The sequence below is a fragment of the Fistularia commersonii genome, chromosome 8, assembly GCF_037954325.1.
Source record: "Fistularia commersonii isolate RoL2024-O1a breed Wild chromosome 8, RoL_Fcom_v1.0, whole genome shotgun sequence".
Taxonomy (NCBI): Eukaryota; Metazoa; Chordata; class Actinopteri; order Syngnathiformes; family Fistulariidae; genus Fistularia; species Fistularia commersonii.
The window spans coordinates 15054076-15071774 of NC_141291.1; the positions used below are offsets into that span (position 1 = coordinate 15054076).

The 17699-nt window shown below is 38.7% G+C and overlaps 2 protein-coding genes across 4 annotated transcripts; both read right to left on the minus strand.

The window, feature by feature from the left end:
- Positions 1-836: 836 nt before the first annotated feature.
- On the minus strand, positions 837-8412 carry LOC147232080 (retinol dehydrogenase 12). The gene is made up of 7 exons (XM_086151358.1): positions 8304-8412; positions 7708-7823; positions 5831-5986; positions 5442-5546; positions 3338-3547; positions 2350-2542; positions 837-1564 (listed from the first exon to the last, which is right to left on the minus strand). Exons 1-7 carry the CDS (start codon positions 8312-8314, stop codon positions 1465-1467), a joined length of 891 nt encoding a protein of 296 aa, XP_086007484.1. The 5' UTR covers positions 8315-8412; the 3' UTR covers positions 837-1464.
- Positions 8413-11315: 2903 nt separating this feature from the next.
- LOC147232081 (retinol dehydrogenase 12) lies at positions 11316-16582 on the minus strand. Of its 3 annotated transcripts, none has more exons than XM_086151354.1 (7): positions 16494-16582; positions 15986-16101; positions 14999-15154; positions 14813-14917; positions 14479-14688; positions 13176-13368; positions 11316-11711 (listed from the first exon to the last, which is right to left on the minus strand). In XM_086151354.1, exons 1-7 carry the CDS (start codon positions 16505-16507, stop codon positions 11609-11611), a joined length of 897 nt encoding a protein of 298 aa, XP_086007480.1. In that variant the 5' UTR covers positions 16508-16582; the 3' UTR covers positions 11316-11608. The 3 variants fall into 3 exon arrangements, with proteins under 3 accessions (XP_086007480.1, XP_086007481.1, XP_086007482.1); XM_086151355.1 differs by having other exon boundaries at positions 15069-15154; positions 16406-16544; XM_086151356.1 differs by lacking the exon at positions 16494-16582 and adding an exon at positions 16406-16424.
- Positions 16583-17699: the final 1117 nt, after the last annotated feature.

The following is a 17699-nucleotide window of genomic DNA, read 5'->3' on the forward strand; positions in this document are numbered from 1 at the left end:
GGGGTTTATTAGCAGGTCGGCCTGTACTGGAGGAACATTGTCCTATTGTGATAACGTTTGGTTTCTTTCTGCCCCACAAGTAATTTGTGTGAATGAAAACTCTTCTGATATTAATTTTTGGTATCATGTTGGATGCACAAGCAGAAAGTTTTACAACAGAGAATACAAAGTATAACAATCGATACAATAAAAGTTATGAAATTAAATAGATAGAAAGGGAAGAAAATGCAAGAATGGGCGAACATAATGGGAAAAAATATGACTTTCATTACATCTGTGTGCCTATTACGAATTACATTTAATTTTGGTAAGTTAATAATGTTGACGATTTACATACACAAAAAAATGATTAAAGTAAATGCATTTTTGTGATCATTCTCAATTACATTTCAGACTTCATGGCAACACTTGTACTGCACACACTAATGCCACCAGTTCACGTGCTCATGCTACATTCCAATGGTGTTAATACTTACTCATGTGATTAAGATTAGGACTTTGTGAAGGGACTTTTTATTCTTTATTCCTTCTCCCATCAATAGTCGTTGAGTGCGAAATGCCACATAAGGTGAACACCCCCCCACTGTGTTGTGTCTGAATAGATCAAAACCAATCCAATGGAACATTTCATCAATATGATATGAAAAGGTAGACATCATACTCTATGTGAATGAAATAAACAAAAAATAATACCATTTGTGTTCCAGTTTGGGTATTTACATGGTGTACATAATATAACAGCTGTATATTGTAATGTCTGTAGCCTTAAAATGCTAACATAGAGAAAACATATAATCTCAGTTTTGTAACCATATTTCAATAAACCAAATGTATATTTTAAAACCAGTGGTTTGTGTTTTATTGATCACTGACATTAGATATTGAACTACAGTACATCAACAGAATAAACACATATTCAGTTCATCTAATGCTCTGTAATTGAGGGTTAAACTTATTACGTTACATAAGATTCTGCTCTGTTGCCCTGTGTGTTACAACATTTTACATTGTTAAAGTGGGGTTGAGCAGCATTTACAAGACACCTTCTTAAATGAGGGTCATTTTTCATTCAGAGCCACACTAGATGAACCTAAATTGAACTAAAATGAATCCACATGGCACATATTTAAATATTTTAATACAAAATCAAATGAGTATAATTTCTACATAGAATGGTAGTAAAAATGCTCAATTACAAGATTTGAGATTTAGCTAAATAAAACTTACTATTGGTAAGTTTTAACACCTTTTCGATTGAGCTATAAATTACATTATAATGTTCCATATTTTTTGGACTAACCTAAGACTAAAATGAGGTCTGGACTGTAGATTAAATTCAAATAATAATGTACACAACAGCAACATAAACATTAATGCCTCTATAAAAGTGCTTCACAGTGCTGTTTGAATGAAAACAAAAATACATGAAAAAAAATGGTTGTATGATTCATTGGATATTATTCACTACCAGGTGATTCCAAGCATTTTGCAGCTGATCTCCCACAGTCTCTCGGCCAAATCATCATCAGATGCAGTTCTTGAGCATCTTGCAGGGGCGCAGTCGCTGAGTACACAGAGAACAACTATCACACATTGTTCTGTATCAGTGATCAAGTTCATGGGCAAATACAGCAAAAAATGGATGAAACAAGTTTTTCTGTTGTTTTGTTTTTTCTCTTTTTCTTTAAAGCTGCCAAGAGCACTATTAATCTGTCAAGATCCTTTTAGCACAACTTGTTGATTTTTTTTAAAAGATGTCTGCTGAAAAATGTCTGCTTCCTCTCAAGAAAATAGAAATGAATTGGTTGGCTCTTGTTGCTGGTACATTGAGAACTAAATGGAAAAAGCCCATTAATTTCCTTTGCTATTGTGAGTAAGCGGATATCTTTATGGCCAGTAGCATCAAATTATGCACTCATCATCAGAACAATTAGATGGGACAGAAAAGAGTGAAATGTGTTACCATTGTATAATTATCATTTACATGTGAATAGTCCCACACATAAACAATTATGAAAATTATTATTTAATTTTCAATTTAACCCAGTTCAGGATATGTGATATTTAATAGGAATGAATGAACAAATCGATTCATTGGATGGATGGATGGATGGATGGATGGATGGATGGATGGATGGATGGATGGATGGATGGATGGATGGTTCTCAATATGGGCATGCTTTTCTTGTTTTGAATTTTCTACATATGCACCCCTCCAGCTCTGTTTAGCAACTGAATTCTTTTGGGAACCATGTGACATCAATTCCCTGGCAATTCCCTGGATTGAAGAGCATAAAGCTGTAACTCCCCATTTCTTGTGAGACCTAGACTGAGTGAAATGCTGTTTACCTGAAGTAGCCCCCACTCTGGGTCTCTAAGCCCGGTTGCACAGCACAGTAGATAGTGGTCTGCGCTCCTTCCACTGTTGTCTTGGTGAAAATCCTGAAAATCTTCACCGCTACTTGAATACACTGGTGCTGGTGTCGCCACAGGTCAGACTGCACTACACCAGGGTGCAGCGAGAATACACTCACTCCTGTGCCTGCAACACACACATTAGCAAGTCAGAGGATAGAAACCTGCATACATATTTTAAAAACCAGGAATCCATTTCTTTATTTTCATCTGATGAATCAAGATTTGCTGCAAATTTTTATGTATAAAACAATCACTTGATAATATTTGTCTTGGTTGTTGTAGCTTTTAACAATATAACACAATGTGACAAAGTTGTTGGCTTTGATGCTGGTTTTCAGGTGAAATGTATCCATTAAATTTTAAAATATAGAAAGCAGGAAGAATAGATAAAATTGCGCACACTTTTGAGTTGCCTGCAGGAGTTAAAATTACCATTTCTATTCTAAATTCTTGTAAATAACCAGCACCCCACCTGTCTTCAGTGCCGTCAATGTTTTTTTAAAGAAATACAGAATTATCTACTGCTAGTTTTGGAAATAGTCTCTGCAGTTTTCCTTTTTTACTTTTATTCTTGTATTTTTGATATACCTTTTAATATAAAGTATATCAAAAATACAATACAAAAATTCTATATAAAGTTTATACAGAAATCTGTGCTGGACAACTTGTCTCAAAATTCTGGTACATGTACGCTTATGAATGACAATAAAGTAATAAAATAATTCACAAATTGAACCCAAGAGAAAACATCTTGACATCTACATCAAGCAATGCATTCAACAAGTCCATGCTCCAAGTACATGGTCTAAGACAGAAAGATAAAGTTTGTACAGGAAACAGTGGCGTTTTAGTTTACCATAGCATTGCTAAAAGGATATTTAGAAATCACTGTAAAACCAAACATGTTGTTTTACATCACCTTGTAAGTGTTTGGCTAGAGAGCGTGCAAACAGAACATTAGCAAGCTTGCTCTGTCCATACGCTTTCATGGTGTCATAACTTCTCTCACTGTTGATATCATCCAGGCGGAGGCCTGTCCAGGTGTGAGCCACTGATGCCACAACAACGATACGGGATGGGGCTGACCATTTGATGAGATCCAACAACAGGTATGTAAGCAGAAAATGACCTGAGGACATTCAAAGTAATGTAAGATGTCACACTTACTATCAGCACCACTCTGCAGTCCACAATGAGCAAAAGGCATGAAAACCAAAAGAAAATATCTCAGAATATTTGTTAATACTTTCTGACTAAATAATTAAAACTATGAAATCCTAAAGTAACATTTGGAGGTTCATCAAATTGAATTTGTTTAGTGGCATTTATTTATCTATTTGCTTATTTAATTTCATTGAGGTCTTCTCATCGTGTTTGTTTGCTTTTCTCCTAATTGCAAGTTATCAATAGAACTGCACCCCATATGATTCCAATGGCAGGAGTTTGCCAAACTACAAGCAAGAAAATACCAAGAAATGAGAAGGAGGTTGGGCTCCTAGTTGTGGTTTTCGTACTTGTGTGTGTTGTAGTGATTGGAAATATGTATGATAAATAAAAGGCTCAGTTCTCAGGAGATATAGATATAGATAGTGACTCATCCCCCAACGTTGGGAGTTAAAAACATACTATTGCATGATTTTTGTAAATTAATGTATGCAAAATAAATGCAACTTAAATGACACACTGAAACACCAAAAGTGAGTAATTTTTGTTTGATTACCATTTCAGCAAAGTCAGTGGGTCGATTCAAAACAAATGAAAAAATTCCAAGTGAACATTGCAAAGAAATGATCTTCATTATAAAAAGAAATCAATTGGTGAGCAGAAAGAAGTTATCAAACATAAATGAACAAATAATCACAAAATAAACCCCCCAAAACTGATGGATACTAACTTTTTTCATCTTACTTTGCTATATTTTTGCTGAATATTTTTCATTTCTTTGATTTATTTTGCCTCAATATGATAGGATATTATACATTTATAACTTGAGATCAATTTTTTTTTCAAAATGCATTTAATTGAAGTAATATTCTTTATGATTACACAGAATGAGAGCAAAGTTTCCTTCATGCCGACAAAGAGTCAACTGTGTTGCACAAATGAAATGAAGCCACACACCTCAGGGTCCTGCATAAATATTTTTGCTCCCTCAACTATTGTTCAGGCTTTCCTGTTTTACTTTCTGACCCCAAGTACTTTAAACTATTTTAAACTATATATATACCACAACAATGATGTTTGTGATTTCCAGATAGACAGTATGTGTACGTATTTCTCGGTGCAAATGTGTGTGGGCAACTGAGTACTTCATGTTCTCAACACCTAGTGAGACATAGAGGGAAATGTTGCTGAGGCAAACATTGCAAGAGCCCTCAAGGCTTAGGTTAAACACCAATTCTAGTTCATTATCTAAGGTGCTATTGATCAACTTGTGGTACCGCATAATTATGCTTCACATATAAAATGAGAATTATTATATTTCTGTTTTGTGAAAATTCAATCTTAATGTAAACATGTTACTGTTTGACACACAACTGTATGATATATTACATAAATTAGATAATCTGTCAAATAAATGTTATTATTTAAAGTTCTTTGGATATTTGCCAGTCTCCCTTTTAGTTTCCTGCCACAGCAACTTTTGCTTGTTTTGTTTTTAAGATAAATAAACTTGCCTGCATGAGGGAATGCATGATTCTACGTATTCATAATAGTGAAACAGAATTAATCAAGAGTTTTGGCCGTCCTCCAAGCAGGCTTCCATTGTATCCCAGTTAATAGAATAGCACTAAGAGTTTGGTCTCAAATTAAAGAATTTTTAAACATTAATAACCATGTACAAACCAAACGTGAGAAGTTGATTATTTTCTTGTAATTTTACATGTGAAAAAAGATATATATTCCATATCCCAAGTTCCCCAGGGAATGACAGATACAGTGTGGAGAGTATCAAAGCAATGTCCTCACATAAGCACCCTCCATTACAAGCGGTTGAATGTATGTTTTGCAGTATGACTTACCCAAGTGATTGACACCAAACTGCATCTCAAACCCATCCGCAGTCTTGGAGTAGGGACACATCATGATGCCAGCATTGTTTATCAGAATATTCACCTGTTTCTCCTCTGAAAACAGATCACATCACAATGAAGGAATAGTTATGATGGTATTTTCTCATCTGCCGGCATCTTATGTGCTAATTTATCACTGCCTCAAATGTGAGTGGGTTTTTCTTCATATTTAGGTGTTTAGAACACAGTTGAAATCTCTAATAAACTATCTCTCAGTAATCCTGCAGGATTCTCTGCAACAATTTCCCATCTGTTCCTGGCTGTCATTTTCACGTCAGCATTATATTGTAAAAAGGCTTCAATTTGAAAAACAACATCATTAAGGGCCTGTAATTTACCTCTCTTGATGAGCTCAGCGAAGGCTCTAATGGACCTGGTATCGGATAAATCCAGTTTCCTAATGACCAGGTTTTCATTTCCTGTGTCCTCCAAAATGTCCAACCTGGCCTCCTCTGCTCTCTCCAGGTCCCTGCACGCCATGATGATACGTGCCCCTGTGAAATAATGTTGTAATGATGTTTTTCAAGCGCCATCGCTGTGATACTAGCTATGTCTCATATATTATGAGACACTTTTAACCAGAGTGTTCCTGTGCTGTGCTGTGGAATCACCCCTTATAACCAGAATTCCGTACCCTACGCCTCAGAGTACGAGTATTATAAACATAAAGATACATGTAAACTTCCAACCAGCAATCTCAAAAACCCTACAAAGAAATGTATCTGCTATGTCCATTAAATTAAAATAAACCTAAATCACTTTGAATATTTCTTAATCCTCAATATTTACTCTCCAATACTTTCTCTCAGCTTTGCTCACATAAACAACACAGAAACACTTCATCCTATTCCGCCTGAGAAGACAATTATGATACATTGTTTTTAATGAGACGAACTCTTAGGATTTGGCACACACAAACATGCTTGCACAAATAGAAAGGATCTTCCACTAGCAGCACTGCTTCCTCACAAATAATAGCTCCAGTGGCCAGCAATTATGGAAGAGGAGAACCATTACTCAGTCGGCACATAGCGTCTGTATCCTGTCACAGTGTCTTTGTTTCTCTCCGCTGTTCCCATGTGGGAAACTCAATTGTTCCCACAATTCCTTGGTAGCCAAGTTCACTCCATTAAATAAAAGAGTAAGCAGACACAGAGAATAGAGAGTTGCACTCTGCCAAGTTAAATATCACACAGCTAGTATAGTTTTGCCACAGAAGTAAGAAGATGCAAATGATGACTCAAGTCAAGCCTGGTATTCTAAAACATAAAAATACAATAATCAAATAATACATGTTGTTCTGGATGAGTAATATGTTCATTTCCCCCATCAATGTGAAAAATATACTTTCAAAAGGTCTTGAAATGGATAACAAATTACTGCAATTTTCCAAGGAGGAGAAGTGTGACCTGAGTAGCCAAGTTTTCACATGAATCTTTGCAAATGCAATCATGCTGTCATCATGTGACATATTCACTTTAACTGAAAGGTGACACGCTGCTTCGGCGGTGCATTATGCAGAGAACAGGAACTGGGGAGTTACCATTCTTCTCCGTCAGTGATGCAAAACAGGTTTTTACAAAACTGCGTGTGTGTGTGTGGGTGTGTGTGTGTGAGAGAGAGTAAGAGAGAGAGAGAGAGAGAGAGAGAGAGAGAGAGAGAGCATTTGGGTGCACTCTTCCATCTTTCTTTTGTTGCCCGTCTAACTCGGGAGGGGAGGAGACGCTCACAATGCTCCCTCTGTCCCCCTGATGTCTCGCCTGTCTTCAGTTGCAGACATTTTTCATTCACTTGACATTTCTGTCTGCTTTTTGATTTAATTATGGAATAAATGCATTCTCCAAAGTAATAATACTATTCTGTCATAACGGTGCTTTAACAGTTTAAAACTTATAAATCTATATCTACTGAGTTTAGGGTGATGCATAAGGAAAGAATAATGTATCCCACAAGGAGAAAATGGGAAAGGGATTAAACTTGACTCTGGTGGTCTGGGAGCACAGAGTGGAGTTTACATGCTTTATAGGTTTAAACCACTTAATCTTTGGAAGCTCTTCATTCCACAGAAATGTTTGGAATGCATAAATCAGAGTTTGAAAGTTTAGTCGAACCAGGGAGGAAAAAGTATAACGAGCAGAGAGAACCATTGAATTGGACAGAGACAGAAATAGATGGACGCAGAAGGAGGCAGGCAACACATAAGACAGACAAGCACCTCTCCCTGCCAGGTCTCTGGCCGTCTCCTTGCCGATACCAGTGTTGGCTCCGGTGATGATGACTGTTTTCCCATTCAGCCCCTCCTCAGATGACCAGCGGTTACAGCACACGGCCCTGGACGAAGAATAACAGAAATATCATCCCACACAAAATCCAAAAGCCCAAACTGCTGCTGGTACTGTTTTTCTTATTTGTCTTTTTAACTAGAAAAGCTGTTTGTTTTGAAGACCCTCCAAAGTGCATATATTTGAAATCCCTTTGACAACATTTAAATTTGGGGTGAAAAATGAACAATAAAAGAATACATTTGTATTTCATATCCCGGGTAACGTAACAGGTGTTTTCATGGAACTAATTAAAGGCAGTTGTTTCCTCCAAACTCAATTTTCCAAAAACAAAACAAAAAAAAAAAAAAAAAAAAAAAAAAAACATCAGTAGATTCCACTGCTTTTTCATTGCTTAAAATAACGTGAACACAAAACACGGACAGGCAGATAAAACGAACATGGAAAAACCCTGTAACACAACGACTAATCTGTCTTAAAATCTTTTTAGGATTCCGGTTACCGGTCTATGCGTGTTTGTTTGTCTTACCTGCAGTACATCCTTCCTCCAGAACAAGAAGCTTCCTCCTCAGGACCAGCCTCCAGGACACTTCGTCAAGAAATGAACTACGCAGTTCAGTCTCACTTCTCATCAGCGGGTGTCGCGTTTATTATCTCTCTCCACCCGCCGGGCTGGCGCGCGCAGTATCAGGCCTCAGCCAATCAGGAGCGAGCTGACGCATAATTGATTCGCAAGTTCCAGGCTGGGAGACAGGCTGCACCGGGGATTGTCAAAATAACAAAATAATTGGGTTTTTTTTTCTCATTTGAGTGTTACTGGTCTAAAACCTCCCTCTCCCCCCCATTCCCCATCCCCTGCCAGAAATATCAAAATCTTGAAGGCTTTATAAATAGATAGATACGGAAGTGAGAGGCTCAAAAGTCGTGCGGGAGCAATTATACTGTGACGTTGACACGCTACCTGTCATTATTTGGGTGTAATATTACTTTTTAGCCACCAGAGGTCACCCCAGGTCAGATGCATTAAACACATACGTGGGAGTTGAAACGGGTTCAAGGGAAAAGATTGCAAGGGATGATATCATGTTTTGGTATATTTTAAAAGATGCGTCTTTTATCTTTGAAATCCATGTTTTGTAAACATATATTGTTTTTATATTCCAATGATGATTGTTTTTCCCTTCTTTTTCAAAACAAGCAGTTGCCTAAACCTGGGGTGCCCAAAGACAAGGCTGTTTATTGGCAATCGACAAATTGCTGTATTAGAACACTAAAAAATTTGAATGTTGGTGGTTTTTTGTTATAAATGCATTTGTCCGATGTAAACCCAACCCAATATTTGGAGAGAAGTACATCAGTAACCACTGACCTCAACCAAATGTCGTCAGAAAACTGAAATAAGTCTCAAAGAACAATTCCAAAAGAAAAAAAAAAGAAAATGATTCCTACTGAATCGATCCATCCATCCTCCCATCCATTGTCTACTGCCTATTCTACTCAGTGTCATGGGGGGAAGCTGGAGCCCATCCCAGCTGCCATCAGGCGAGAGGCAGGGTTCACAGACAGACAACCATTCACTCAGTCATTTGCACATATGGCCAATTTTCCCAATTTTCCAAATGAACCGCTGCAAGTTTTTGGACTGTGGGAGGAAACCGGAGAACCTGGAGGAAACCCACGCAGACACGGGGAGAACATGCAAACGACACACAGAAAGGTCCCCCGTCGGATTCGAACTATGGTGCTACTGAACTCTTTCACTCTTGATACATCCTTTATCATTTACCCCACTTTGTTTTACATTGTAAAATAAACATGTCTGATTACCTAAAATAAAAAAGGGCACATAAATATCACATAAATATCTGTGATTATTTGTGCTTCTCTTAAGATTTTCTGAGCCAAAGACCATTTCTTCTGGGAAACCTTTTTGCATGAAAGGGTGTGCTCCAACGACAGGGTAGTTGGAGAAGAGGGTCCGCCAGATGGTTGAACCTCATATCCAGGAAGAGCAGCATGTTTTTTGTTCTGGTCGTGGAGCAGTGGACCAGCTCTATACCCTCGGCAGTGTCCTCAAGGGGGCGTTGGAGTTTGCCCAACCAGTCTATATGTGTTTTGTAGATCCGGAGAAGGCATTTGACCCTGTCCAGCGGGGAATCCTGTGGGGTTTGCTCCGAGAGTATGGGGTACCCTGAATGATCGGTGTCGGAACTTGGTCCGCATTGCCGGTTGTAAGTGCGGCCCGTTTCTGGTGAGAGTTGGACTCTGCTAGAGCTGCCCTTTGTCACCGACTCTGTTAGTAACTTTCATGGACAGAATTTCTAGGCGCAGCCAGGACGTCGAGGGGATGCGGTTTGGTGGCCGTAGGATCGAGTTCCTGCTTTTCTGTTGGCTTCATCGGGTGATGATCTCCAGCTCTCACTGGAATGGTTTGCAGCCGAGTGTGAAGCTACCGGGTTGAGGATCAGCACCTCCAAATCCGAAACCATGGTGCTCAATCAGAAATGGATGGAATGCCCACTCCGAGTCAGGGAAGAGGTCCTGCCCCAAGTAGAGGAATTCAAGTATCTCTGGGTCTTGTTCACAAGTGGGGGAAGGATGGAATGGGATATCGACAGGCGGATCAGTGCGGCGTCTGCAGCGGTGCGGTCTCTGTGCCAGGCTGCCGTAGTGAAGAGGGAGCTGAGGAAAAAGGCGAAGCTCTCAATTTACTGGTCTATCCACGTTCCCACCAACACCTATGGTCACAAGCTGTGGGCGGTGACTGAAAGAACGATATTGCGCATACAAGCGGCCGAAATGAGTTTTCCTCGGTAGGGTGGCTGGACTCTGCCCTAGAGATAGGGTGAGAAGTTGGGTCACCCGAGAGGAGCTCGGAGTAGAGCCGCTGCTCCTCCACATAGAGAGGAGTCAGATGAGGTGGCTCGGGCGTCTGGTCAAGATGCCTCCTGGACACCACCCACGGGAGGTCCATCTGGGAGGAGAGCGCGAGGAAGACTCAGGACACACTGGAGAGACTATGTATCGAGGCTGCTATTTAACACCTTCTTGTGGCCAAGAAGAGGGAGGTCTGGGCCTCACTGCTCCGGCTGCTGCCCCTTCGACCCAACTCAGGATAAGCGGTGGAAGATGGATGGATGAATGGATGCGTGAGAGAGGACATCTGAGACAAATCTCTCCCATGTGCTTTAGCCTCGGGTATTTTCTTGGAAGTCCAGATCAAAATGTCATACGTTCATAAATTATAAATAGCACTTTCCATACTGCACCATTTAGAGTGTTGGTACAACCGTCAGAATCGTAAGCTCACGCTGGAGGCAACAACATAAGGCATGAACGACTTATCAAATGAGATAGATTAGAGATGCGATCAATGTTCGCACATTTCTTCGAACTTGAGTGTGAATGAATGATGATGATGAAAACTGTGTGATTAGTAGTCATAACTCTCCCACAATATAAATCTTTTTAAATACCCCAGCTCTCCTTCACCATCATAAAGTATAAAAATACGATGGAAAATCAGTTTTTTGCTCCGAGTCTTAAACATGAAACAGCGATTTTTTTGTTTCTTTGTTATTTTTCCATCAGTAGCTTTCGCCCACTTTATTTAATCATTGAATTTTATCAGCTTTACCATTTCCATCTTTGGATTGCATCTTTTTTTTTTTTTTTACATCCTTTGTTTCTTACGTGCAGATTTCAGTCATGTTCCACACACGGGGAGTATTACACACAATAGAGCTATTGTTATCAGCATTAATAAGCATCAGCACTGGGGACTATTTGTGAATCGGGTGCACATGATGCTGATGAGCATGTTGTGGTGTGAGTTTATCTCCAACGGATGCCAAGCAGGTGGCAGCTAACAGCCCAAAGCTTCAAGGCCGTTCCGTCATCTTGACCTGCTCTGGCGCTCTTTGTTCTGGCACAGTCCCTGAGAAAAAAAAGGGAATCAAAATAAAATTTGATTTAGTGCTGTTGGTTTAAAGACTCCTTCCTTCATTATGACTGGTGAAATATAAATCAGGGAAATCTTTAACTGTCCCTGAATTGCTTAATTCTTTTGCAGTGGTCAGGACAAACTGACCTGTTTTTAATTTATTTTGTAAAAGAAAGTTACAAGGGTCTTTTTTTCCAGCCCGAAAGGTCATTATTTTCTGTGAGTAACATTTCAAAAGAAAAGAAACACAGTTTGCACACAATGTTTGGCTCAATTAGACTCGCATACACAATGAGACACACAGAAAGTTACTCACATGTAGTCACTTATTCGGTTGTTCAGAAATCAGATGTCGTTCCTTTCTTTGTGCTGCACCGAGGAGTTAAATACCTACTTTCTGCTTTTTTGCACAGTAAATGATAGCGATCGAATTCACATGCCAATAACCTGAAATGTTCTTATGTTCATGTTGACAAACCTCTTTGTGACTGTGATAAAGTTTTGTGAAATCATAATAGATTTGTGATTTCAGAAGCAAAAACAGGCTGAACTACTTCCCGGACATAGTTGTGGGTTGCAGTGATTGAATGCAGACCTCACTGAGGAAAAGGCTTGCATATGAAAAACATCAGCTCATTGGAAGTTTTAAATACAACTCCCAGGATCACTGAAATGTTTTTTCAAAGTTTATATTACCTTTATCTTACATAATAATTAATAATGATAAGTCTTTATGTTGGGGCGGCACGGTGGTGCAGTGGTTAACGCTTCGGCCTAACAGTGCGGCGTTTGCACGTTCTCCCCGTGTCTGTGTGTGTTTCTCCGGGTTCTCCGGTTTCCTCCCACGGTCCAAAAACATGCAGCAGGTTAAGTGGAAGAAAATTGGGAAAAATTGCCCCGAATGAGTGAGTGAATTGGTGGTTTTCTCACAAAAAGCAATCAAAGCAATGGTTGAAAGTGTGATATACCGCAATAGTTACATTTTTTTTTATACCAGGATCTGCCGTTCCACCATAGGGATGAATATGGCGCAGCATGTGCCAAATGTATTCAGCTACGAGTAGGCTAACAGTGAATATTAAGGGTTATTGGCTTGTGTCTGGTGTCTTCCGCAGTTTCTTCCAGGCAGCTTAAAACATTCTCAGACCGATTCTGGACTTTTCTTCTCAACACTTTGCATTTGGAGCTTGGATATTACTGTTGTATGTGAAAACATTTTAGGGGACACAAGTACCACAGATTACAGTTTTTCCTGACCTAACGTCGTAAAATCTTATTGTTATTTGTAGTGCTCGAAGGATGATGAATAGTTTGAGACCGATTTTCATTTCTATATTGCTTTTGGACCACCTGTAATGTCAATTGACCTAAGTGATACCAAAGGCCTCCAAAAGTCAACACAAAGCAAAGTGCTTATAATACATACTAATACTACATGCAACTGAACACCAAACTCACTTGTAGTATCCCCCATTAAGCATCAGTTGCTCAGGAGTCACGGCACAGTAGATGACGGTATAGGCTCCCTCTGCTGATGTTTTAAGCAGATAATTGAAGTTTTTGATGAACCCTGCAAAAGGGCGTCTTATGTGCCGTGTTATTTCAGTGTTCACCATGCCGGGATCCACAGCATAAGCAGTCACACCTAAAGCTGGAGGCAATATAACAGATTGCATTTTGCAGGGCAGACAAGCTCAAGTGAAACAATCCAAGTTGAAACACTGATAAGTTACGTCATACAGCATCTCAAAAATGATATAATTTTGACTAATCAGGAGACATGACACAGTAATACATTTGTTATTGCATATCGAAATAAATCTGCAACAAATTTTTAAAAAGATAATATGAAATGCATGTTGGTAGATCATGAAGTGTGCAACTTTGATGATATCTATTTTGGGCTACACTATAAAATTGAGCTTTAATTTATCAATCTGTATTTCCATAATGCATCTCAAAATTTTCGTGTAAGTTTATAATAACATTCAGTGAGCTGTGAAAATGCTTCTGACACTTCACTCAGCCATTTGCAATAACTGTTTTAACAGCAGTTTACCTGCTGAGGCCACAGCGGGCTCAATTACACTTGGTGTTTTTAGGATTATTGTTGTTACTTTTTACTTTTTTTTATTAATTTCTTTACTTATTACACTGATCAGTGTCGATTACTTTTGCTACGTAGACCCCCCCTTCTATATCTGTCGCTCTCTTTCTCTCTCTTCTTCTCAGAGATGGAGAGAGCTCTAATGTGACTCAGAAATTGTTACAAATATGTGTCCATCTTCACGATAAGAGCAAGGAAAAGAAGAAATAAAAACCAGAATGTGATGGTCAGCCAAATATAGAAATGGCAATGCTTCACAACCATATCCCATAGTTAATGCCTTCATCAATATGAAAATGTGAGCATTTCAACCAACCATCTAACCAATTTGTTGCATTATCTATCTGTTCTTAAATGCTTTTTTTTTAACTGTGTGTTCCCGTGTGAGTGTTGGCAGATTAACTGCAGACAAATTGTGAGATTGGCACATTGTGGAATGGACAGCATAGTGACTGCTTTTTACAGAACTATTATCCGTCTGTACACGGGAAAAGAAAAGTTGTTTTTTTGCGCTTGCTATTTTGCTTGCAGCAGTTGTGGTTAAAACATGAGACTCTCACACTAGAAAAGATGCAGATCCATTTTCCATGCACAGCCGAGGAGACAGAAAAGCACAGAAACTGAATTGATTTAGTGCCACGTCAAACAACATACCCTCAGTTCTTTTCGCCAGCTCCCTGGTAAAAAGAACATTAGCCAGCTTGCTCTGTGCGTAGGCTTTAACAGGATGGTAAGACTTCTCACTATTGAGGTCATCGAACTGGATCTTGCCCATCGTGTGAGCCATTGAAGATACATTGATGATCCGGGATGGAGCGGAATGCTTTAGCAAGTCCAGTAGCAGGAAGGTCAGGAAGAAATGTCCTGAGTTCCAAAGGTGAAAAAAAAAAAGGAAAATCAAGTGATTACACAAATAAAGTCACCTTGACTATGACATCAAAATTAGGATAGAACCCCGTTAGGATTTCGTACAATTCTCCTGTCATACCTAAATGATTGACTCCAAACTGCAACTCATATCCATCGGCCGTAGTCGAATAAGGACAAAGAGCCACACCGGCGTTGTTGATCAGAAAGTGAAGGGACCTCTCCGCTTGGGAAAGAAATCACATCATTATAGGGATGTAAGTCAAAACTGACGTTAAGTGTTATTAACAGTGTGTTTGAGACCCACTATTATAGATGTTCTCAGCAAACTGGCAGATCGATTTGGTGTCCGCCAGATCGAGATGCCGGGCAACTACCTTGGCTCCGGGCACCTCCCTCATGATGTCTCGAGCGGCTTGCTCTCCTCTTGCCATGTCTCGGCATGCTAAGACCACCCGAGCACCTTGAGAGATTTAATGGTGGGTGTGTGTTAGCCAACATATACAAGGCAATTGAGTCACAGAGATGATGAGCTCATTTTCAAACTTGTTTTCATCCTTGCAATGCTTATGATGGAATATTCATTGGTTCTGAAACTCGGGAATGTTATGTTTTTCTCTTTCTAGTTTGGACTATTTCGGACTTCTATTTAGAACTTATGTTTTATTTCACTATACTATGTCATGTTGCCGTCCAATACGAAGTGGATCACATTACAATAGTAGCCAAGCTACAAAAATGTATTATATTTGAATTGATAATTTCATACATAATGTAAATGTGTACAAAATAATACAAGAGACAATGTGAAACAGCTCTGCTATTTATCCATTATTCCAGTAGTTTCAAGAAGTTTCTCAGACACTGAGTTTCTGCACATCACATGGAAATGTCAACTTACCACAAAGTTTTGTTTAAAGACATTTTCTCTTTTTTACAAGTTGATGGTGTTTTTGTATTTCTAGAAATTAAACCCACTGACTGCCTTTGAGACATTTTTTTCTTGATTCTATTTATTTATTTTTTGTTCCAAAAAAAAAATCACTTTACTTTTGAAGGCTTTTCCTGGTTCTTTTAAAGTTATCCAAAATAACTGACATACAAAAAGGCAACCAGGGGAAAAATATAGAATTAATCAAACCAATTAAGCTTGGGTTGAAAGTGTGTTAGACATCTTTATGTATTTGCTCCAAAACATTTCTATTTTCAAAATGAAAATAAAACCCTTAGTCAACACTATTTTTGGCACTACTGAATTTGTTCAGTCTCAAACCGTGCAGCTGTGTTTGCTTGCCTCTGCCAGCCAGGTCCTTTGCTGTTTCTTTGCCTATTCCTGTGTTGGCACCCGTAACTATAGCTGTCTTCCCATCCACGCGGGTATTTGAAGACCACTTGGTTATAATCAGGGACCTGATAAGGGATGGGACAATTTTTTTTCAACTGCACAACAACACAAGTAAAAAAGTTCAATAAAGAGGTAAAAAGAAAAAAAAAAACGTATTTATATATGGTACATATATATATATTCTAAGTTCAAAAAGAGAATGCCATTATTACACATTAATTTCAAAATGCTTTGTATAGAGTTGTCAGCTTCAGTGAAGCCCGTGCTTTATATCCGAAGCGACCTTTGCAGTTGATAATGAAAGTCTGATTATTTAAAGGCTCTTGTTTGTTAATAAATACTTTTCCCACTATTTCTATTTGCATTTACCATATCTCACAAGCAGTATGTCCAAAAAAACTCCATTCGTCTCTTTAACCATTTTCGACGGTAGTTACCCATAGGAGATCTGTCCTACCTGACTGTTTGCATCTTTTATGTCTTTAGATGGAGTTGTGATAAATTCCAGAAATTAGAGGTGAAAGTGTTGGAGGTGATGAAGAGAAGACAGAGAAATGACACGAAGAGGAAATATAGCTTGATACTAAAAGGGCGGGTGAGTCAGGAAGTCATTAAGAAATACAAATCCTCTTCTGTTTTAAGTCTGTTATCGTAACCAATGAATTATGGTGATCTTATGTGTGCTGCTCCATTACTATGCGCTTGCCAAAATCACAGAGAGTGATTCATGTCAGTACTCAAACTTACAAAGGCTCACTGACTCAACTAAATATGGACAGGCGGTGCATTAAAGAAAAAAGGGCAAAATAAATCAGAGGAGGAAGAGAACTGTGCGTCTCTTATCCACAGGACACAAGGAGGTCAACAAAGCACTTTGATGAGTATGAAATAGATAGAAATAGTGTACTGGCTCCAGTCTCCCAGAACCCATCCTGCAGGATGTGAGATTCAGACCATTCATGAGTATTAACCTACAAATGAGTTTTTCTGCATCATTTGCATCAGGATTTGGTGTAAATTCATTTAGGTGACTATGAGGGTGTATTTTTTTTCTAATTGCTACCACAAACAAAAAGACAAGATCATATGCAGCACTTTTTTAGTAGTGCTTCTTGTTGGAGGCTCGTATTAACTCCTGTTTCAATGCAGGCGATTAATCTCTGTTGAGCAGAGTTCCTGTGGTGAAACTCTAAACCTGCCTCCACAGGTGAGGCAACTGTGATTTCAGCATTTTACCGTTTTCTGGAATTTCTGGTGGTTTCCACAAAAAGATCAGCTTATACTTATGGAGTTTTTTTCCAATTAGAGTGCCATCGTTTAGCGAGGGGGAAATTATTTTAGCCCACAGTGTGAGCCACAAAGGAACTGTAAGGTAAAACATAAGTAAATCAATCAAGGCGCTTACAGCCACCCTAATCTCTGGCAACCCTGAAGACTCCTAACTCATATCAACTTTTAAACTTGATATTTGATCTTTGACAACATATTTTTGTTTTAAAAGGGCATCCAAATGTATGAAAATCCTGACAAAAAAAACAAAGTATGACATATTTAGGAAGTAGTTCATATACAGCATTAGTCACTACAAATTACCAAATGTTTCTAATACTGAATGACGGCATTTGCCAACACTTGCAACGCATACAGTAGTTTATAATTCTCT